At 43.5% G+C, this 22,493-nt stretch overlaps 2 protein-coding genes across 7 annotated transcripts in view; both read left to right on the forward strand.

Annotated features, from left to right (window-relative positions):
• TNNT3 (troponin T3, fast skeletal type) overlaps positions 1 to 8,489 on the forward strand; it is a 31,939-nt gene extending 23,450 nt beyond the window's left edge. For 5 of the 6 annotated variants that reach the window (XM_075047906.1, XM_075047904.1, XM_075047902.1 and 2 more), the window contains 7 exons: positions 381 to 497; positions 836 to 913; positions 1,165 to 1,278; positions 1,476 to 1,585; positions 2,447 to 2,537; positions 5,532 to 5,572; positions 8,090 to 8,489. In XM_075047906.1, the coding sequence (XP_074904007.1) occupies positions 381 to 497; positions 836 to 913; positions 1,165 to 1,278; positions 1,476 to 1,585; positions 2,447 to 2,537; positions 5,532 to 5,572; positions 8,090 to 8,138 (600 nt within the window). In that variant the 3' untranslated portion in view covers positions 8,139 to 8,489. Of the gene's footprint in view, positions 1 to 380; positions 498 to 835; positions 914 to 1,164; positions 1,279 to 1,475; positions 1,586 to 2,446; positions 2,538 to 3,227; positions 3,269 to 5,531; positions 5,573 to 8,089 lie in introns of all 6 variants that reach the window. The other variant, XM_075047901.1, reaches the window with a different exon arrangement.
• Positions 8,490 to 10,039: 1,550 nt separating this feature from the next.
• Positions 10,040 to 21,723, forward strand: MRPL23 (mitochondrial ribosomal protein L23). Its single transcript, XM_075047908.1, has 5 exons — positions 10,040 to 10,112; positions 10,465 to 10,587; positions 11,450 to 11,532; positions 13,410 to 13,483; positions 21,361 to 21,723. The coding sequence occupies exons 1-5, from the start codon at positions 10,087 to 10,089 to the stop codon at positions 21,523 to 21,525; spliced, it is 471 nt and encodes a 156-aa protein (XP_074904009.1). The 5' UTR covers positions 10,040 to 10,086; the 3' UTR covers positions 21,526 to 21,723.
• The last annotated feature ends 770 nt before the right edge of the window (positions 21,724 to 22,493 follow it).

Genomic DNA, 22,493 nt, shown 5'->3' on the forward strand with positions numbered 1-22,493 from the left:
CCACAAAAATCCACAAAAATATCTTCTTTCCCCAAAAATGCAGGAACATTTTCTAGGTAAGATTCATATCCCAAAGCAAAGAGAAGGCAGCTAAGTATATGCAAATATAGGCAGCTAAGCAAAGCCAGGGCTAAAATATGGTGTAGGGGAATGGGAGATGTGGATTCTGTTCCCTTCTGGGCTCCTGACTGTCACCTGGATGAGTCTCTGACCGTCTCTGTCCTGCATCAACAGCCATTTAAGCTAATGCCATAGATTTCTACAGATACCCACAGACATTTTCTGCTTTTGTTTCTCTGTGTAGGCAGGGTGCTGGGAATGCCCAGGGCATGTTCCTAGAGCAATATGGGCTTACTTAATGCATTTGCCTGCTCTTCTAGGACATCCAAAAGAAAAGGCAGAACAAAGACCTGATTGAACTGCAAGCCTTGATTGACAGCCACTTTGAAGCCAGGAGAAAGGAAGAGGAAGAGCTGGTTGCCCTCAAGGAGAGGATTGTGAGTCCTTATACTGCCATTTCCCTGTACTAGATTGAGAGATCCTCTGTAGATGGGAATTTGAATCCATTAGTCCACTGTCAGACTTTGGCAGAAAGCTGTATTGCCATGTACAGAAGCGACTGCTCATTCACCACCAAATGGCTTCTCTCCACATCTGTCCCCTCTCTCAGCCTCTTGTTTTACACCTGAGAATTGCATGAGACCCTTCTGCATGTTCTGACAAGGGAGTAGGTAGCTCACTCTCTATGAACCAAAGATCTTGGTGGTAGGGCGTAATACTGGAGGTAGATAAAGCCACAATGATGACTCAATGCCTCTGCCACTGCTTCTTGCAGGAGAAGCGCAGAGCTGAAAGAGCAGAGCAACAGAGAATCCGGGCTGAGAAGGAGAAGGAGCGTCAGGCAAGGCTTGCAGTAAGTGTCTTCGCAACTCTTTCCTTGTCTCAGCATCAAATTGGAGGAGATCTCTAGAGATAGAAAAAAACTACAGGTTCTGCCTCTCAGTGCGAAGAAGTGACCACCCTCTTAAAGCAAGGGCAGGAAACAGGAGTTGCCAATTCTCATCAACATGCTTATCTGATCACATTCCCTGCAGTGACACTGACTGTTGGCGAAGCTGTTAGTCTCCCCTAGAGTAACTTGCTTCTGTGTGTTGCACTCCACAGGAGGAAAAGGCAAGGAGAGAGGAAGAAGATGCCAAGAGAAAAGCTGAGGATGATCTCAAGAAGAAGAAAGCTCTGTCCTCCATGGGTGCCACATACAGTAGCTATCTGGCTAAGGTAAAAAGCATGGATTGGTGGATGAAATATTAAATGTTAAACCACGGGGTTGACTGGGAACAGTGTTTATTACAAGTTGAGAAAACAGCTCAACTTTCCTTCTTCCGGATCCCTAGCAGCTTGTCTTATATGCTCTGAAATAATTTCATTCAGCCTGAATTTCTGCAGTCTAATGTTAATTAATGTTCTGAAAATAGGCTGATCAGAAGAGAGGAAAGAAGCAAACAGCTAGAGAGACAAAGAAGAAGGTCCTGGCAGAGAGGCGCAAGCCCTTGAACATCGACCACCTTAATGAAGATAAGCTGAGGTAACATGCTTATGCTAACTTACTGGATGTAATGCACTGAAATTTGGTCTTACTCTCCTGGAATCTTTGCTGGTAAAAAAATGAGGTAGAGGAGAGGGCCTTCCTTGAAATTCATCACGGGACAACGTTAAGTTGTGCCCTTCCTTGATCTGGAGAATGGAGGGGAAATGGGGATGGGGAGAATTGTTGAAATGGTTTGGTAGCCATCTAGCCATGCTCCTGGCATAGCTCCATTAGCCTCTCCTGCTAATTAGGATTAGTCATTTACAGGACTAGGTACAAACTTTAAACCCAGCTCTGACATTAGTTGAACAAGCCTAGAGATTGGTATTTGTAGCATTCCCAGGGGTGAGTTAGAGCTGCTAAGGTACGAGTTTGGATCTCCACCGAGGCTGGAGGCTTGGGTGCAGAGCAGTCATCAGATGATCGTCTGGACTCCACACGTTGCAGTTTACACATGATTGAAAGATGAGGTTGGCTTACCTCAGCCCTGAAACAGATGAGATTGCACAATGGCAGCTGCTCTGCTTGCCTGGGTGGCCTTCGGAGTCCTCCTTCCTTCTCATCTGATTCCCCTGGAATCCTTCATTAAGAGTTAGGGGGAAAAACAAATCTGTAGGAAATACGTTAGTGTGTGACACATGCAAGAGTGCAAGTCTTAAAGGTTCTCAGGTGAGAAGGTGAGAAAAATGTGACCTTTAAAATGGTCAGTAGCTTTCAGAGAATGGAAAGGGTTTGCAGGAAGATGTGTGAACTGCATTAAATAAAACATAAAAAGCCTTATTGCTAGTGATGTGAAAATCACAGGAAATATAAGACATGGTGTGTTTCACCTATTTTGCTTTCCCCATAAACACACAGGGACAAGGCTAAGGAGCTGTGGGACTGGTTATACCAGCTGGAGACTGAAAAGTATGACTTTACAGAGCAGATCAAGAGGAAAAAATACGAGGTGAGTTGAGAAGCCATTTTGCTAATGGCACTGGGTCCAATATGTAAAAATCTCTGTGACTCCTCTGGCAAAAGCCATGTGGTGATGTCATTTGGGTCTCCAATGCCCTTTTGCAATATTTAAGCAGCAAGACACCTGGAACTGCATTCCCCTAACATACATACTTGGACTGGATTTCATATTTTAGGCTGAAATTGAATAGACTGCTCTCAAGGTTTTCAGTGCCCCATGGAAAGGCAATCCCAATGGAAAATGGACTCTCCACCCTCTGCTCAAACACATCTTGTTCATTCTTATTTATCTATAGGTAACTGTGGCCTGAAAATTCCATAATTCTTAATTCACTTATCTCCATTGCAAAGTAATATTTCTAAATCCATCTTTGATTTTACACTTGAATGTTGTAAGGTTATTCCCATCTGAGACAGATTCCCTGTGGACTGAGCTCTCTGGGGTCACTGAAAACTGTCTCCAGACAGGAGCGTCTGGCTGAAGTGTCATATGGTAACAGAAAGTGGATATGTTTCCTTCAGTCACAGGACAGGGCTGCACTCATCTACGTCAGGTTTCAGTGGCTGAGACATCCTACTGGATCTCTCTCCTTCTCGCTCTCCTTTTAATTCCCAATCACACAGACACATCCTGACAGGGAAGGAGCAACACCAATGTAACTATCTCAATCTCTCTTAGATTTTAACACTGCGTTGCAGGGTGCAGGAGCTTTCCAAGTTGTAAGTACAATGAACTTGCCTGTATAACAGCAGAAGCAAAGGCTACCAAATGCATGAGCCTGCTGCATGGTCAGAGGCCAGGTGCCAGACAGAAACTGGCACTTGGCTCCAACTGCAGAGAGAAAAGAGAAAACTGGATCTTGTGTCTCTCCTTCACTTCCTTTTTCTCTCCCTTTCCATTCTTTGCAAAGAGATGAAGTGGTAATTTAGGAAAAGAGTCAGGGTCCAACAGGGATGTGGCTAAAGACCTGAGCATGCAACCCACTCAGACCATCTTGAAAATAATTCCCTATCCAAAACTCTAGCATTGCGTGTGTATGTGAGTCACCCTGATGCACCTGGGATACATACAGAAGCTTAGGGATGCACGTATAATAGGTTGAACTTCACAAAAAACAATGGTATGGGGTTTGGAAAGATTCTCCACCTTGTGGCATGTCCTTACCCACATCCAAAATACTGGAGAGGGCTAGCTTAAGGATAACAGGTCAACTGGATGTGGAAAAACAGGAGTTAAGGCAGTGCCAGGGGAGATGTATATGCTACGGTAACAAAACCTCTGCATAAACAAAGGATGGGTGGCTGCTAATGAAAAGCAAGGAGAGAAAGTACAAAGAATGAGCAAAGTAGAAGGAAAATGCACAGCTGAGATGGGAGAAGAAAAGTAGAAGAACAAATGGAAGATGATAGCAGGAAAAAAAGTGAGGAGAAAGGTAAGTACAAACAGCAAAGGGAATGAAGGAGACACAAGCAAGGATGCAAGGGAGAGAAAAAGGAAGGAACTGGGACACACAAGAGTGGAGCTCTTCTTTAGCTCTAATGTCTGTTGCTCTGGTGCTTCATTGGAAAGTGAGTGTTATAGTCACTATCACAAGGTTATCATTGAAGGTAAGTCTTATGTCCTTGGGTCAAACTGAAGACAGCTGATTCTTCTCCACTCTTGGGAAAAATACTCGGTTGCAAAAAATAATTTGAACTGCTGTGGCAGATATTAAAACTTCCATGAGTAAGTACAAAAGCAGGTGATTTGCTGATCTTTCCTTTCTTGTGTTGTCCTGTTCCCGCTAACATTTCAGTCTCTTATTTTGCTTCTGTTTGCCACGGAAAGACAAGAGCCAGGAAATACCAGTTGTTGGGCCAACCTGAATGTATGAGTTTTGTTTTTCTTGTTTTGCATGCGGGGAATGTCAAGTCCTGCTTTAAATATTCAAATGTTGGGTCATCAGTTCTTGGACCTGCACAGCCAGTGGAGGACTTCGCCTCTGCTTTTGGTGTAATTCAAAGCATATGTCTTGGCAAGTGCATTTTTCCATGCCAGCAAAACTAGGTAGAACCCTGACTTGGTTACAAATAAGAAGGTGAAGGGGCAAAAGAGGGCTCTCTATCACACCCTAGGTCTTGTGGGCTTTTCCAGTACCTGAGCCGGAAGAGTCCTAGGATTTCAGTAGCAAGTCCAGGGCTATGGGCCAGGACTGAGGTGTTAAGTCAGGCCATAAGGTGTTCATCCTATGCAAGGTAGGTGTTTGCTTTCCCATGCATCAGGTTGAAATATGCAGTTTACCCATGGATAAACAGAGACACTCCATCTTGTAGGACAGACTCTCTAGTGGCTTGAAGGTCTTCAGAGCCCCCACTTCAACCTTTTCCTCTGTGGCTGCTGAAGCTCTCCTTGAATATTTTCTTCTTCAGCCCCTTTAAAAGTCATCTTCTCTTATTAGGTGAGTGGCTGGGAAGGTGGTGACTGCTGCAAGCTCCTCACCTCCTGCTCTGCCAGCCAGCAAAGGTACTCCAGCAGAATCTTCCATTCTTGAGGTTCCCATCCAAAGACCACTGAAGCTCTTTGAGCTTACACACTTCCTAATGTGTAGCAGTAGGGGGAAGAGTGAGAAGCTGAGGCTGACACATACAGGTGATGGAGCCACCCAAGACCTTTCCAGCTAGCCAGGGTGACACTCATTCTGGTTCACTTGCCTGCAGTTCGACATGTGAGTTTGTAGGAGATTAATTTGTATACATAGGTATTCTTCTAATAAGGGCTATAAAATTCTAGCTCTTCTTTCCCTCGACATGTGAAATTGGCTTGCAGATTTATTGCCAAGGAGCAACATTTCTGTCATTCAAGCAAGGGTGAGCTTTTATTTCAAAGGAAGTATTAACCCCTACCGTAGGCACCTCTTTCCAGCACTTCAGCAGATAAAACTCCCCTCTCTGTGAGGGAACAAGGTTTATCACTAAAAACCCTGGTCATGTATGTTGTTTGCAGATTGTCACCCTCAGGAACCGGATTGATCAGGCTCAGAAGCAGTAAGTACCTATATCCCCTTCCTAGCTCCTGGCTTGGGGATATCTTCTCAGTGTTCAAAATAGTCACTTCAGCCTCAACACCAACATTTTCTTATTGCAATGAAATGAGGCTAGAGATGGAAGGGCAACTCCCATCCTGCCTCACATTGAGAAAATGAATGGGAAACTGAAGTGAATGTAACAGCTAACAAGAAAAAAATCATGTTTCTTCACACCATGTCTGCAAAATTTCCATCTGTTTATTGCTGGGGTTTTCAAACACCTGACTGAGGTGCTTTGAATACTTGAGGGAATACAACCATTGTTTACGAAGGGTAAACAAGTGGTTGCTAAGATTATAAGGAATGGTGTGTAACAAGACTAACATCATGCGATTACTGTTGTGAGTTCTTTTCACTTATCATCTCTCTCCCACTTGCCTTCCCACAAGACTTCTATTTAATTAGATTTTTTGAGTCTTACATCCTTAACTGTTCTAGGTGTTTACAGTGAACTTATGACAGACCAGGGCTAGACAAAGCCTGGGGGCCAGGGCATGTAGAAAACTAACAGACACAGGGAAGGAACTGCGGGGAAGTAAGGGAGGAGAGCTCTCCAATGGTGGGATTTGATCTTCACTGTGCTTCTGTATCTTAGCAAAGCCATGCCAGGAATGAAGTGGTGGTCTTTGGTGATATCTTTGGATGATAGGAGTGACCAGACACTGCCTTCCCACTTCCCCAAGCCACCCTGCTTTATCAGATGAATGTAACACTGGGGGCTCAGTTGTCTGTAGATGCAAAACATAAGGCTTGACCTTCCCGTGGTATTTTCTGTACAGAGCTGTAGGCTGATAAATCTCAGCAGAATGTGCAGCTGCAGAAGGATGCCATGGTTTGTCTGGGTGTTGCTGCTCTTCTGAGGGGCACCACCACACCACCCACAACAGGCTGTACCATTACTGCATGCTTGGTCCCCCAAAAGACATCATACTCTCTCAGGACATCATTTGAAAAGGTTGCACTGAGAGGCCCACAGCTCATGAGATTTCTGTGTACTTAAATTTCTATGCACACTAGACTGTATCATTCCAAAGCAATGCCCACTAATGTGTTATACAAGGATCAAATGATCCTTTTGCTTCAGACTTTATTAAGTCTCCTTAAGCACACTCTAAAGGTTAGGCATAACATCAAACCTCACAGGCGCTTGTGGAGATAAAAGGACTCTGCCTTCGTTTGAGGAGCTATGTAGTTTCTATACTGGGTTTTGAACCTGCGGAAAGGCTGGCAAAAGGGACACTGAGATGAACTTAAGAAAAGCAGAAAACGCTTTGCACTCTCTCTCATATAGAAGGTCAATTTTTCGAATAGATCAAGTCTTACTTGGTCAAAAGGTAAAGTATCCACTATGTGTACGTCTGTGTCACTGTGCTACATCCTTCTGTAAATATGGCTAGCACTCTTGAACCAATCCATGGGGCAGCACCACAAAAATCTCCCCACACGTGTCATCCACATTTTTTTCTGCTCCCTGGAGGAATCAATGGTTCTGAAGAAGGCCTCTCTGTTGATAGCAAGGCCCCATCACCTTGTGCTTGGCCCCCAATCCCATGATCTGCTATGTCAAACAGCTGCCCCCAGTTTGCATGTGCTTTGGTTCAAGAAGCAGCCTCATCACCGTATGTGTGAGATGGAAAGGTTTGGTGGTGTGCCAAGCCCCCAAAGCCAAGGTGCTGCCTATGGGAGCCAGTGCAGAATCTAACTCAACTAACTTCACGCCTGGCCCCTCTCTGACTCCAGGCGTGTGTGCTTCTCAGTCAGAAGGTAAGTGGCTTGCATGTGGGATTGCCCTTCTGTGTGCAAGAAGATACTATTTGGAGAGAGTTTGCCTCAGGTGTTTTGCGTGGGGAGTGTAGCTGGACTGCTCCCACAGACACCACGAGCAAGATGAGGATGCTGATAGGAGGGGAGGCCTAAAAAGTTGTTTGGACTGTTTTGGAGTCTCTTGCTCTTGTGATATAAGGAAGAAGCCACTCTGGCTTTGCTAGAGCAAAGCAGTTATTAGTTGTATTTAAATTATTGCTCAGCTTTTTGCCTCCACTACTAGATGACTAGAGCATCTGGGGAATTTGACCAGAGCTCCCTGATAATGAGGAAATTTTGTCCAGAAACAGCTCTAAATCCTAAAATCCAGATCATAGCAGATTTGAATTCAGGAAACATCTAGTCTGCGGCTGGATAGGCCTGTCATTTAGATTTAGGACCACCTGGACTTCTGTCCTGATAATGCAGAAAGCTGGACAGGTCCACCTCTTTCAGGCATGCACATCCTGGCCTTTCACTAAGAGCCTGAGGAGGAATCTCTTTCCACAATATCGACAATATTTTTCTCAGGATGTGCTCTATGGCAGGTGTGCCCAACATGTGAGAAATGAAAGCAGCTCAAATATAATCTAGGCACCAGAAACGCGCAGTGGTCACAGAGCCCCACCGCTTCCATTGTGCTGACATGTTTTTCTTTCCTTTTGTATTGTAGCAGCAAGAAGGCAGGAGCCAAGGGCAAGGTTGGCGGGCGCTGGAAGTAAAGAACGAGGCAAGATGGCCCTTAGTGGCATGCCGAAACCCTGCTGGTCTCCTCTTTCTTCCTTCATGAATCACTTGTGTTCCCACGCCTCAACGATAACAAAAATTGCAACATCAGTCTGGGTTGGCTATTGCTGCTGCTTTTCTTCTTTTTCTTTCTGGAGGGGTCTGGCGGCTTCCTCAGTCAAAAGGAAGGAGGTTCCCTGTGGAACTGAGATGACTCCTTGCTGGCATCTTCAATTCCTGCTGAGCATGTCCTTTATCCTCCTGACACCAGCCCTATGCTGTCCTGTAGATTGCTGTGTACAAATCTCTGGATTTTGTAAATAAAGCATGACCAGTACCTACTCCAATGACAGCCCTCTGGAATGGTGTTTTCTACTTTATTTAATAGCATCCCATTTTGCAAGGATTTGGGAGTTGGTCCAAATTCTTACTTACTACTGTTTGATCCAGCTCTACAACTAGGGATGAGGCTCAGTATCATCAACAAAGACCCAAGACTGGGGGCCTGTTTTACAGCTGCTGTCCAGGCAGATAACAAAAGCTGACTGTTCTGGCCAAGCTCATAATCTGGATGCCAAATGCAGTTAAAATTGACTTAAAAGTTTGAGTGATGAAGGGAATCGTAGTATCAGGAACAAAGGAACAAATCCATAGAAGTGGTAGTTTTCAGCACACAGCATTTCTTAAATGCAGACAAGTCACAGTGCAATATAGAGAACGATTCATTCAAATACTACATTACAATGTTTATTGAGGCAGTTAACCTACATATAATACTAAAGCCCAATACGAAAGTGTGAATTACTTGGTTAATTCAGTGTAGATGTCAAAACACAAGTGGCTGTTATTAAATTTGGGATGTGAGCTATTCTGTAGGGCCTTTTGTCTCTGCCAACCCTTGAAATGCCCTGTTGGAGGGAAGTCCACCGGGGATGGTGGTTCTCTCCTGTGTTTCCAAACTTCTGGCTGTTTCTGGTGCCTATGTTCACGCTCTGGCTCTCTGTTAGCACATGCTGTGGCATCATAGATTTGTGAGAGTCATTTAGGTGGGAAGGGACCTTCAAAGATCATCTAGTCCAACCCCCGTGCCGTAGGCAGGGACATCTATCACTAGATGAGGTTGCTCAAAGCCCTGTCCAACCAGACCTTGAACACTTCCAGTGTGATGGGGCATCCACAGCTTCTCTGGGCAACCCGGTCCAGTGTCCCACCACCCTCATGGTAAAAAGTTTCTCCCTTATATTCAATCTAAACCTACCCTCTTCCAGTTTAAAACCATTACCCCTTGTCCTGTTGCTACAGGCCCTGCTAAAAAGTCTGTCCCCATCTTTCTTATAAACTCCCTTTAAGTACTGAAAGGCCACAATAAGGTCTCCCCGGAGCCTTCTCTTCTCCAGGCTGAACAACCCCAGCTCCCTCTGCCTTTCCTCACAGGGCAGGTGTCCCACCCCTCCCACCATTTCTGTGGGCCTCCTCTGGACCCGCTGTCACAGGCCCATGTCTGTCCTGTGCTGGGGACCCCCGAGCTGGACGCAGCACCCCTCCTGGCGTCTCACCAGAGCGACGTAGAGGAGAAGAGCTGCCTCCCTCCTCTAACCACGAGGAAAAGACCGCGTTCAGCGCTGCAAAGCAGTTGCCGTTTTGCAGGCGCTTCCCCCTGCCTCCCCAAGCCTTGTGGATCCTCTGGGGAACCCTTCCCCGACCTAAGGCTGTGGGTGTCCCCTCCGAGTGGTCCCAGGGGCCGGCCGAGCCCCGGGCGGGTTGTGGGGGCAGCTGTGAGGAGAGGGGGCCGCCAGGGTGAGGGGGTCAGAGCCCGCCGGCCTCCCTCACAGCCCCCGCCCTGCCCCGTGGCGCTCCTCCGCTCCAGCAGGGGGCGAGAGCTGCCGTCGCTGCCCCGCCGGGAGCCGCTCTCACGCCGCGCTGCTTCCGGGCCGGGCCTCGGCCATGGCGACGGGCGCCAAGAAGGCCGTGTGAGCGGGCCGGGCCGGGCTGGGCCGCGGCGGGGGGGAGGTCGGGCGGGCTCGTGGGCGGCGGTGTGGGGCGTCGGTCGGTCGGTCGGTCGGTCGGTCGGTCAGTCAGTCAGTCAGTCGGTCACTCACTCACTCACTCACTCACTCACTCGGTCGGTCAGTCAGTCAGTCAGTCACTCACTCACTCGGTCGGTCAGTCAGTCAGTCACTCACTCGGTCGGTCAGTCAGTCAGTCACTCACTCGGTCGGTCGGTCGGTCAGTCAGTCAGTCAGTCACTCACTCGGTCGGTCGGTCGGTCAGTCACTCGGTCGGTCGGTCGGTCAGTCAGTGAGCGGCGGCGTCTCCCCGCAGGTACCCGCTGTTCCAGCTGGGCGGCCCTCAGCTGCGGATCTTCCGGCCTAACTTCTTCATGCTGGCGGTGCGGCCCGGCGTGCCGCAGCCCGAGGACACCGTCCAGTTCCGCGTCTCCATGGAGTGAGTGCGGGGACGGCGGGGGACGGGGCACGGCATTGCGTACCACGCCGCAGCGGGAGCCGTCGCGGGTCTGGGCCTGCCGCGGAAAGGGCCCAGCGCCGCCGCGGAGGTGCAGAGGGACCCCCGCCGCTTCTAGAGCACACACCCGGTGCCACAGGTCCCGGCACACTGTCTCTTGTCGCCTTCTTCTGGGCTGCAGTTTGCCTTGTTAGCTGAGGGGTGGGAAGGCGAAGTGCCAGGTAGCACCCTTTGGGCTGGGGGATAGGGCTTCTGCATCAGGGAGACCTTTTAGAGGGCTGCGAGGGCACTAATTTAAGTATGAGCTTTGTTTGACTTCTCTTTCTGAGTGTTAGTGAGGCTCAGCTTTCCCAGGGTTGGCCTTCGGAAGAAGGAAGTGCTTATGAAAACGATCCAGAGGAAACAAGGTGATGTCTGGGTATTTGTCAGGGCTCTTTCAACCTGACCAGTCTGGTTGCACATGCTAAAGCCCACAAGCCTGTGGCAGGTCCTGAAAAGATGAGAAACTGCTCTTCAGAAGATTGGAAAGGGTTCTCAGCTCGGGCAGTGAGAAGGCCTACCCACTCTTGCTGAATACACAATATATCTGGCGTTTTGACTGTTGAGGCTACAGAAGATAGAATATTTGTCATTATTACAGTTTATGGAAAATGAATTGCTGTAGCAGTGCGTGATCTATGTTGAGTTTATGCTTTTGTGCAGTAAAGCTACCTTGGTTAAAAGGAGAAGACGTACTTACTCCAGAGTATCAACCAGTCTATAAATACTCTGGCTCTGTTTTATTTTATTTAAATATTTATACTTCTCCTTCTTTCTTTAACCAAAATGTTTTTGCATTGCCTAGAATGACAAAAGTGGATATCAAAAATTACCTTGAAAAAATATACAATGTGCCGGTAGCTGCTGTGAGGACCAGGATACAGTATGGTAAGTGCAGTTGAGTAATCCAAAGGGTGAACATACCATCCCTGCACAGCCAGAATAGACTTTTCCTATCAGAAGGCCCATTAGATTTCAACAAACTTTGGTTCCAGGTGCTTAGCTGGTGACATCTGTCAGCTCAGTTGTTTATTTGTCCCTTCAAATGAATATGAACACTTCATATTTGAATGCTTTGATTAGATTATGACATAAGTTTAGTTTTAAGAAGAAAAATCTGAATTTAAAAAGCTTTGTCATCTTGACAGTTATCTAGCTTGTGCTCTATGCTTTTGTAGTTGGTACTATTTCTCTTTGAAGACCTGTGGGTGTCTCACTTCAGAAGGAACTGCTTCATGTGTTTTAATAAAATTAGTAATTAAACTTAATTTCAGCCATAGCCTTTTTTAAAAAAAAAATGTGAGTTGACATTAGCTGGCATGCACACAGAAGAGGTGATGTGGTCTAACAAAAGGCAAAGTTTGTAGAGCAAAGAAAAGTATTCTATTAGACCAGTAGGTAATAGCAGTAAAACATCTTGACAGACTTTCAATTTTTCATCACCTGTTGTTACCACATTTCTGCTACAGACTTGTATGCTTCCACTGATGGTGTTTCTCCCCTGTGCCACTCCTACAAAAAAACCCCCAAAACCCAAGACCACCAAAAAACCAACATAAAACCAACCCAATAGAAAAAGAAAAAATGTTCCTAGTTTAAGTTATGCTGAACTCTGACTTGGAGCAGAGAGACCTATCTCTAACTGAAATAAGCTAAGTTTATATAATGTAACCTTTACATTTGAATGCTTCCTTCCCTAGAGCTGCTCTGACTGCAGTTTGGATGCAGTGCAAAGCCAGGAATATAATTTTCATGTTATTTACTTTTTTGATCACCAGGCAGTGCATTAATCAAATGGAGAGTGACTTGGTTAGGACATCTTTGATGGCTGGGGTTTTATTTTTTCATGCAGTGACTCTAGCAAAGGAATTGATTGATGTGTTTACAATGGTAAGAATAGGGTTGATTTTAAAAAAGGGATAGGAAAAAAGAGCTGCAATAGTGAAAAATGGAGAATGACAGAAAAATCTTCAAAATAAGGTTGTAAAACTCAGAACATAGAAGAAGAAGAAGGAAAGATCATCTGTCATATGCTTATGTGAAAACCAGAATTAAATAAAGTCTTAAATACCAAACACATGCAGTTCCAAGCAGCACTGAAAAACATTCATGCTTGTCCTTAGAACCATTTTGTCCCCCACTGCTAATGGAAGTGATAGTAGAATGTATATATTCTAGGGTAAAAGAGGAAAGGGGGTTAGAATGTCTAATAATTTTAAAGCTTTAATGTCTGCCTAACATGCAGGGAATAAATTGAACTTCCCACTCAGCTGTGACCAGCATACTTGCAGAAGGTTGAGGTGCTTTGGGTTTTTTGGATGTGGAGTGTAATTTCTTCTTGTATAAACAGTAGATCCAGCTCATTAGCTGGGTAGTAAAAATTGAAAAGTTGAAGCTGTTTAATGGTCATTTCCTCCTTGTCTTCCTGAAGCTGTTGATGTTGGGAGGACAGTTTATCACTCCTGGCCCCCTACTCAGGAGACTTATCTCCTTGCTTCTTTGCAAACTTTTATGTGTGACGTGAAAGCACAAAGGCTGTCAGCAGCCTGAGGCTGGTGATGCCTCTGTTCCCTACTTGTAAACGAGGAGAGTAGTGTCTACCAATTTCAGTAGATTTTAGTAATTGTGATGCTGTGCTGGTACTGGAGAAAGAGTATTCTTCTTAACAATAAATCAGAACTAGTGAACTCCCCTCTTCAGGTTGGCCTTGCTTTGGGAAACTTGAAGTCCTGGGAAGTAAAAAGTGGGACTCTTCATTTTTGCAGGTGCAAACAACAAGAGGAATCACAAGAATCAGAGAGTGAAGAAGCCGGATTACAAGGTCGCCTATGTACAGCTGGTGAGTTAACATGGATGCTTGTGGGGAAAGAGGAGGGGACTGTTAACCAGCCAAGCTAGAAATAATGTTCAGTGAATTGTCCGGTTGGCTGAGTATTTCTGCCAATACTCTAATAATGATATTTTCTTTAATACATTCCAGAATGTAGAGAGATTTAAATGACTCAGTCAAAAATGAAATTCAAACAAACGGTTAGTTTTCAAGTCCCATATTTGTTTGAGGTCTGTATGTAAGTTATGGTCTGATGTCATATGGTGCTGCTCTGCCAGTGAGTTTCATGCTGACCCTGTACTCTGTGTGCTGGAAGGTTCATGACTTGCGTGGTTGATTGCTGAAATGTCCAGTAAGTGAAAGAATATATTGTAAGAGTAGAGAACTTCTTATTAAAGCTTTGGATTTCAGAGAAGACTAAGGCATATTCCTTGGAGAGCTTTTAGTCATGTCTAACAAGCGTGCTTTGTGGCTAAACCGGGTTCTGAAACGTATGTTGGTTGCCCAGTGGAAAAGGATCTTCATGTTCTTAGGAGTTTCTTTCATAACAGGAGCATATTATAGTTTAGACTTCTCTTGGGCTTACCTATGTAAAAAAGAAATGCAACCAGTGACAGAAAACCCCTTCACATACCAAAATTACATTAAAGGAATGCTATTTATGGTTGTAAAACCATAAGCTCAAAATTACTGTTGGCAAGACACCCTCAGTGTTACTCCATCCTGGGACAAGGATTCAGTGTGGGGGGAACACTGTGTGATCTTAAAGACTGCATAAGACTTTGTATGGACTTGGGGTCAAACTAAAGAGGCGCAGACAATGGGAAATCTGATTTTTTTTTTTTAATTTTTCAAAGTTTAAATGTGCTTAGATGTTTTTCTCTAAGACCCTGCTGGGAAGGGGAGTGGAAAGAAAAATGAGGAGAGTGTGTTTTTCTAAACAGCCCTTACCTTTAAAAGAACAGCCTAAAGTACAATGTTAATAGGAAGTAACAGAGTTGTATTTAGATGACTAACATTGATTTACTGTGCTGAAGGTAAAGGCAACCTCATCTCTGTGAGGATTTTGCATTACAATGACTAAAAACCACCTTCCTTTTTCAAGGAGGAGTCTCTGCTTTGATGGGCAAATTCTCCCTCCTGGATTGTCTGTTCTAGGTTTTTGTCTGCGAGAGATCAGGTATGAACAATTAATTAAGAACACAGCTGAGGAATTGAATGCCAGGAGTGATGTTGTATCTTACAAGTTGCTTTCTCTGAGTGTTGTTCCTTAGTAGGTAATTGCAGGCACTTTGTCATGGCCTCTTGCTAGTGACTTCTTTGCTTTTAGAAACTCATTTCCCAAGATTGAAGCAGACATGGATCTTTAGCAAACTGTGGTCAGTTCTCCAGTTTTATTTCACTGTATTTAATGTAGTCTAGTTTTGTTTGTCTGCTGAGTGGAGAAGGAGGTAGCCTGCAACCCATAGATACTCAGGGCGAAGGAGTTGGAAGCAAAATGCTGCTGCTCTGTGGAGCAAGCCACTCAGTTAACGTGCTGCCTTTGTGCATTTATTTCACGTCAAACTTCTGAACCTAGAGTAATTGCTATTACCTTAAGGGTAGCTCCGCGGTGGCGTGGGGAATTATCCAGACTAGCTTGGTACTGGAGGCAGTTGCACAGCAGTAACTGTGGTCATTCCTCCGGACTCTCATTTTGTTTGCTGGGCAAGGCACGGAGCCCTGCTGCACTGTGGCTGAGGACTACTCTTGGTACGTGAGACAGCAAGCGTCCCTTACCGTGTTGCCTTATACTATAGTACCACCATAATTTTTTAAAGAATGCCATTGTTTTCTGTCTGTCCCATTAACAGGATCAGCGGACCACCTTTTGATGTTGTATTTCATCTCAGGTGACGGAATCCTGACCATTTACTGAACTCTTGTCGGTGAAGCTTTGTCTGTGTATTTTCCCCTCACCTCATTCCTGGTCTCTTTGCTCTCTTTTTTTCTATTGTTGTTCGTGTCTGTTAATTCCTTTAACATTTAGGTTTGTCTGTCCTTCCCCCTCCCACCCCCTTCCTTTTTCTTTTTCCTTTTGTTCTTTGCTTTTCATCACTAGCTGTGGTGTCTCAGACAATGAGCTCCCAGTTCTGTGTTCACACCAGCTTTAAACAGTGGGTGAGGCCAGAAACCCAGTGTCATTTCTGAAACTGAAGGTTTTGCCTTCATTCTCATTCATGGTGTGATTCAGGCCGTAACAGGCCCCATGCAGTCCATTGTTAATATCTGCCTAATTTAGAAAAGTCTTTGGTAACCACTGTAAAATCCTTATTTTCATGAGAATTAGTTTGCATCTGCCCTGAGTCAGAGTAGCTGGGCTTTCCCACCATTTTTACCAGCTGTGTTTTCTCTCATTAATCCAGTTTCAAGTTAAAACTGCTTATGACTGGAAAAATAAGGATGTGTTTTTGGAAGGTCTTGGGTTGATCTTTCTGTTGCCCACTAGGTGGAAGTATTGTTCTTTCCAGCATGACTTGGTAGCAGCTGTGGTGTGATTTACCTGAATGAAATTGAGTATATTCACGTGACCAGTTACGCTTCCCTGCTTCATAAAACATCACCTTATGTGTCCCAGCGCAACATACATGTCCATTAACTTACTGCAAGTGTCTCAGAGGTGGAAAGTGTATGAAGTCATAGTCAACATACCCTTAGGTGTCAGATTAGTGCCCCAGCTGTTCCACACGTAAGAATTGTTGTCCTTTCTTTTCCAAATACTATTTCTTGGAGATTCAGAGCTGTTTACTTTATTCTCAGGCTGTAACTGGACAAATACATGATCTGTCCAAGCATAATATTTTCACACTAAAAAAATACCTCAAATCATAGAAGGCTGTGGATCAACAATATCTTGCCATTCCAGAGCCTGACTGCCTTTTTTTCCCTTTTGGAATGTGGTGAGGAGGGTTTAAGTTAGAGACTTATGGCCCTGGGTACCAAATGCTACTTTTTTTACACTGTTCTATTTTTTTAATTAAAAACAAAGCTATATATCTTTGCAGAGTAGATAAAATGAATGTAATACAGCAACCTTTCTCCTTACTCCAATACAGTTATAATTATTCTACTGTTATTAAAAAAAAAAAAGCCAGTGGGAAACTTTACAGTTGCATCAACATCAGGGAAATTAAAAAAAAACAACATCCCCTCCTCCTCCTTCAATATTCTCACTGGTTTAGCTCAACAGGTGTTAGCACCCGTGGGAGCACAACTGTAGACAAGCCTCTGGAATCCAGACCTATTTTTAATTAAACCTGTTTTGAGAAATCTGATGGAGATGGCTGTAAAAAGGAGTCTGACCTTGTCAACATTAGGACTAACACCTATTTAGCTGTATGAATGATGGCACTGGTGGGAACATTTTTGCAAATGCTTTCTCCTCAAACCCCATTTAGAGTGTCCAGTACATTCATAGTAATTAACTTATTTGCACATCAGATGTGACAGCAGTTTTCTTATGACATGTAGTGAATTCAGAGGAAACTTGGGTGCTCCGTATGCTGTGTCATTCCTGTGTGGATTTATGAAGTTGCTTTCTGTGCTGTTTTGCCATACGTTTTAACATCAGATGTTACCACTGCAACAGTAGGAGAATCGTTCAAATGCAGTGGATTATTAAACTTAGCTGCATTTGCTGCTACTGCTGGACTGAATCCCGTGCTGTTGGGAGTCCAACTTTTTTTTTAGTTAACGATACTATAAACATCACTTTTCTCCTAATTCTGAAGGACAGTAGTAAGTGCTTCAATTATCTAAATAATCAGAAGATCTCACAGTTGTTTACATGATCAGTGTTTGCTGCGTCATTCCTACACAATAATATCTGTGCTGACCTTCCATTCCTAAACTTTCCAGGGGACGCAAAGGTCAGAGAAGTATAAGTGAGTTTGTGCCTGATAATCCTTCCAGAAATTTTCTGACATGAGGCTCAGCGGTGGAAGGGCTAACACTTGACTTCATAGGCCTAATTATGGTCACTTAACCTCTCATTAAAATGAATGGAGGCAATTTGTACCACTCGATGTGATAACTCCTTCTACAGACTCGGAGAACAAGGTGTGTTTTCACCCTTTCTAATGCAAAGGCTTGAAATCCAAGGGAAAAATACCTGTTTGATGCTAAGGTCACTTTTTATCTAAGGATGTTAGCATTTAACAAATGAGTCTTTATAAAGCCTTGTATATAAATCAGTTTAAGATTTGGGTAATGCTGAAGCGAGAATTAGAGTTGTGCAGGAGTAGAAGTTTAATGGCTCCCATTTCTGTTATCTAAACACTGGACCACACATCTCGCTTGTACATAACCTTAGAATTTGTAGGAAAAAGGAAGGTCTCTGGGAAGACCCTAAATTGAGAATAGCACTTCATAAAATCATCATGTTGCTTTTATTTTTCAGGTGTTTCAGTACCACCTCTCTGACATGTTTTGTTTTTTTCTTCTTTTTTTTAATATTGTAAGGGCTCCCTTAGATATAAGGGCATGTGGTGGTAGAGTTTATCCTAACAAATTCCAGAGTATCAGTGCATCACCTCACATTGGTGAAAAAGTTCTTTTGCTGGCAGTACAGTATCCACTTCCAAGACAGACTAAATTATCTGAGCAAAATTACTTTTTTGCCAGTGTCTGTCTTTTTTAGAGGATTTTCTTTTAGCACAGTTACATCAGGTAGGAAGGTGTTCTTATTTTCTGCCCCTTTCTCTGTGCTTCTAAGTTAATTATGCTGGCAGAAGTTCTAAAGGAGGACCAAGCCCTAGCGTTTTTAGAGCTTATTTCAGCTTATGTGAATTTCAGTAATTCAGTAATTAAAAGGATGACCTTGGTTAAATGGCTTGCAAAAGGTAAAACAGTGAACAAATGAAAGGTTTATGAATAAGACAAAATTTTGCTTTCTGGTTGAATATGCCAACATTTCATGTTCTAGCAGTTTGTAAACCAGATAAAACCCTGATGAACTTGGTAGAAATTTAGTTGTTTGCTTTATTTCATTTAGGATTTCATTCTGAGGATGCATTTATCATATGGTTGTCAAATGGTTGCTATATAGAAGGGAAAACTTTTACAAATAAAAAGCATAAGAAAAAGCAGCACTGCGTAAAGGAGTGACGATCCCTCCATTCCTTTGGTAGGGTTTTTTTTGAGAAAGTGGCATAGGAGCTTGAACCTAAGTAGCCTCTGGCATTGTGTGGAAGATGCACTGAATGTAAATATGCCTGGACAGACTCACAATCCTTTATGTAAGTTGATGCCTTTTGGTATTTTTGAAATTTTGAAATACCCAAGATACAGGCTTTTTCTGAAAACTAGCTACTGAGCATGCACAACAGCTATTTTTCATACAGCTTTCATCACTCCAAGGTCTTACAGTGCAGTATTACTGCATAGTATTGTTACTTAAGATTTATCAACCTTCAGTTCTCAGGGTGTAATGTCTTGGCTGTTTCAAATCGTGTCTGGCTGCCAGCCAAAATCAGAATTTCTTCACAAAACAAGAGCTAGAAAGAGCCAACTTGTCTGTGCTGATTTTGATTTATTAAAAGACTCCAGATACAGATTGACATTTTCAGCTCAATATTTGACTTTCACCAGCCTTGAAATGGGAACTGTGAGCACTTTGATAAACAGCTGAAAGGTTTGTCTGGTTTTGCTACAGCCTCTCTGCATACCTTTTTTGGTTTTTTTTTTCCCTCCTTTTAAAATAATAACTGTTTTGCAATGCTTAGTGAATTACCATGGATGTTGTTAGTATGCTTTAGGGACAGCTTTCCTTCATTCTCCAATAAGGGAAGTGCATTGGTCCTGGAAGCATACCAGAATGGAAGTGCTGCATAACAAGAACAGTCCCTTACTACACTGTGACCAATATAAATAGTTCTCAAATTTTCAGTGTAGGTGGTATGCCTACCATGTTAGCCTGAACTGTTTTCTGACTTGTTTAACTAAAATGGCTTCCTCTCCAGGGCAGATGAGTCCTTAGAATTGGCCCTATCTGTTCTATAGGTACCAGAGGCCTGAGCGACTCACCCACGGTGCAGTTAAAACACAGTAATTTTTTGTAATATGAACAAATTCTTTTCCAAATGGTTCAGCATGCTAAAATCCCGGGTGGCGCTTGGCCTCAAGGGTGCTTGCTGCTGATCTTACTACAGGAAGAGTTTCAGTAGGCTGCAGCTTTGGGATTGTTCAAGGACATTGATAAGGCCAGTTTCTGTGCCTCAAAATGGAGCTATGCTTTAATTGTCATAGAACAGCTATTATAAGCATACCTGTTGGTAATTTGAAGGTACAAAAGAGTTGAAAACCCAGAGTATACGCTGTGGAAAGGTAAACCTTGATTTGTTCCAGTTGATCTTATCCAGGCTAGAATCAAGGAAAGAGCAATGTACACAGCAGCTCCCTTGTTTTTGTAGTATGGTCAGGCTTTTAGGAAACCCCCAAGAAGTATGCACTACAAAAACAACTGGAGCATTGCTGGGTATGAGTTGATATTTCCTAGATTCTAGTCTGGATAAGCTCAACTGGGATAAGTCATGCTTTTTCTTTCCAAAGTGTATGCTTGAGGTTTAAATTCTTTCACACCTGTAAATTACCAGGTTGAGTGTATATGGCTAAATGAAACATAGCACACATTCACCTGGGTCAGGGACATGGCAATGGGTTTTTTTTTGATTTAATTATGTCACATTTCTGATCCCAAAATGTAGTATAGGTAGCTGTGTTGTGGAAGGTTGCTTTAATGTCCTTTGTGGAACCATTTCATAACTGGGCCTCTTGTTTGATTATATTTATTGCACAAATGTAAAGAATGGCTGATCTGAAAAAAAACCAAAGTGACCCAACTGTTTTCACCTGAAGGAATTAAATGCTTTTGTTGAGATTTCTGTATGTGGCATTCTGCCAAAAAAGTTAATGTATGGTAATGTTTGTAAGTATTTTGGAGAGTAATTTTAGAGTTATGAGCTATCAGTTAAGAGTTTTATTATGCAAAGTCCCATACAGAATGGAAGGGCTAATATTGTTGGGTTTAATGAAGTTGTGCTTAGTGCAAACACCACACGTAAGTAAGTAGGTAATGTTAATGGGATACAACATTTCCACAGAATAATGGTTTCCTGCTGTTAGATAAAAACCAGAGACCAAGCAAATGTTTATTTTCCAAGTGGGAGACATAGATCTGATGATGATGTTTCACTAAAATGACTTGTCTGTTAGGCAGAATGACTGATGCAAATGTAATCACTTTAATCTCATTAGTAATGTATGAGATTGTTCCCACTGTAATTGTTTTATACTACAGTCTTTATTCCTGTTGTTAAGAGACCACTAATATCTGTTATTCCGTATTCCCACATTACACCCTACAATAACAGCTGCTAGGACTGTTCTCTCTTACCCTTACCTGAGATCTAAACAGCTATAACCACTACTCATATCTTGAGTGTTAACATAATGAATGCCTGCTCCACCATATATTTCCCTGGTGGTGTTACTTTAGCAAAATCACTTATTTTGCTCATCTTGCTTTTAGCATGTGACTCATACAATATCTCTGAGCTGGTTCAAAGTCTTTGAAGAGGTGTCCATCTCCTGACCATTCATCTGTAAAACAAAGATGTCAGTGCCTTAATTAGCGCACAAAAGATGAGAGGCTGAATGTTAGCTTTTGGGGGGGGCGTGGGAGGTTATGTATCTATCTTGGGGAGAGGGGTAGAAAGAGATCTTGGGAAATTAAGAGGTACCATTTTGCACTAGCTGAAACTTCAGTGTGGTCTTTCATTGTAAGTATATGCATCATAGCTACTGCAGAAAGGCTGGAATGTCTCTCTGACCATTTGTTTTCTCTTCAGGGCCAAGGACAAACCTTTGAGTTTCCCAACCTATTTCCAGAGAAAGAACAAGACACAGAAACTCGCTCTTTTGATGACTTCAAGAATAAATATATGGAAAGAGAGAAGCAGAGGCAGAAAGGTGACCCCAGACGAGGTGGAGTCCCTGATTGGTTTGGACTTTGATGCAACAAGCCAGCTGCCTTTCTTTAGGCTCAGAGGGATTTTGATCAGCAGAACTTGTACTCTTCCCTTGTAATGACTGAATGTTTATTCTTGAGCAGCCCTTGCTAGCGTGTCTTTTTTCCTGGCTTTTTGTGCACGACTACAACAAAATGGCCCTAAAGAAATAAAAAGGTAAAATAAATCTTACTGCATCAGGTCTTTCCTGTGAACTTGTGGACTGTTTCTAAAATGTGGAATTGCTTGTTGTTGTTTCTGACTATGAGGGTGTCATTGTGCTTACCACCTTCTTGTTTCTACGGTTTGTTTTGAGTAGGAGGCATTTAATTTCCCAGGTTAAGTGTAGTTTGCATTGAATAGAATGTATAAAAGTCAAGATAGGTCAGTCAGAGGTGGACATGAACGTGTAGATAACTGAACTATAGGCTCAGGACATAGGGTCCCCTTATTGTCAGTTATTGTGTCCTACTATCCTGTGCATTGCCTTCCTTGCAAAGCGACCCCTCCTTTCCTGGAGATGTGCATGTGATCTGATTGCACTCCTTTAATGGTTATGTGGCATTTTGGAGTCAGGGTTTATAGGATAGGCTTGTGACCGGGCATGTGTGCATTTGATCCCCAGAAGCATCAAGGAACAGACAAACACAGTGCACAATCTCTGCTTGCTGTTGTGCAGTGCATGTAGTTCCCTTCCATGGCCAGCCTGCCCCAGGAATGTTCACTGGCACGCTTGCGCTACTATTCCTTTCCCTGTCTGCAGCTACCTTGCAGTGCTGGCAAGAGTCCTGTGTGGACACAGTTGTATTGGCATAGAAATGCTTCTGCTAGTGTAGGCTGTTTTGTGTTCAGGATTAATAAAAAGACTCTTTTTACTTTTTCTGGTGCAACTCCCTCTACTTCCAAGTTGCTATGCCAGGGCAGTGGTAGAACTTTTCTAGGCCTTCAGGTCTGCCATGTTCAGGTTTTTCATT

Source organism: Buteo buteo, chromosome 16, assembly GCF_964188355.1.
Source record: "Buteo buteo chromosome 16, bButBut1.hap1.1, whole genome shotgun sequence".
NCBI lineage: Eukaryota > Metazoa > Chordata > Aves > Accipitriformes > Accipitridae > Buteo > Buteo buteo.

Excerpts from the sequence above, each read along its gene's own strand:
- MRPL23 (XM_075047908.1), top strand. The coding sequence starts at position 10,087 with ATGGCGACGGGCGCCAAGAAGGCCGT. Across the intron at positions 10,113-10,464 it reads ACGGGCGCCAAGAAGGCCGT|GTACCCGCTGTTCCAGCTGG; the intron begins GTGAGCGGGCCG and ends GTCTCCCCGCAG. Across the intron at positions 10,588-11,449 it reads CAGTTCCGCGTCTCCATGGA|AATGACAAAAGTGGATATCA; the intron begins GTGAGTGCGGGG and ends TGCATTGCCTAG.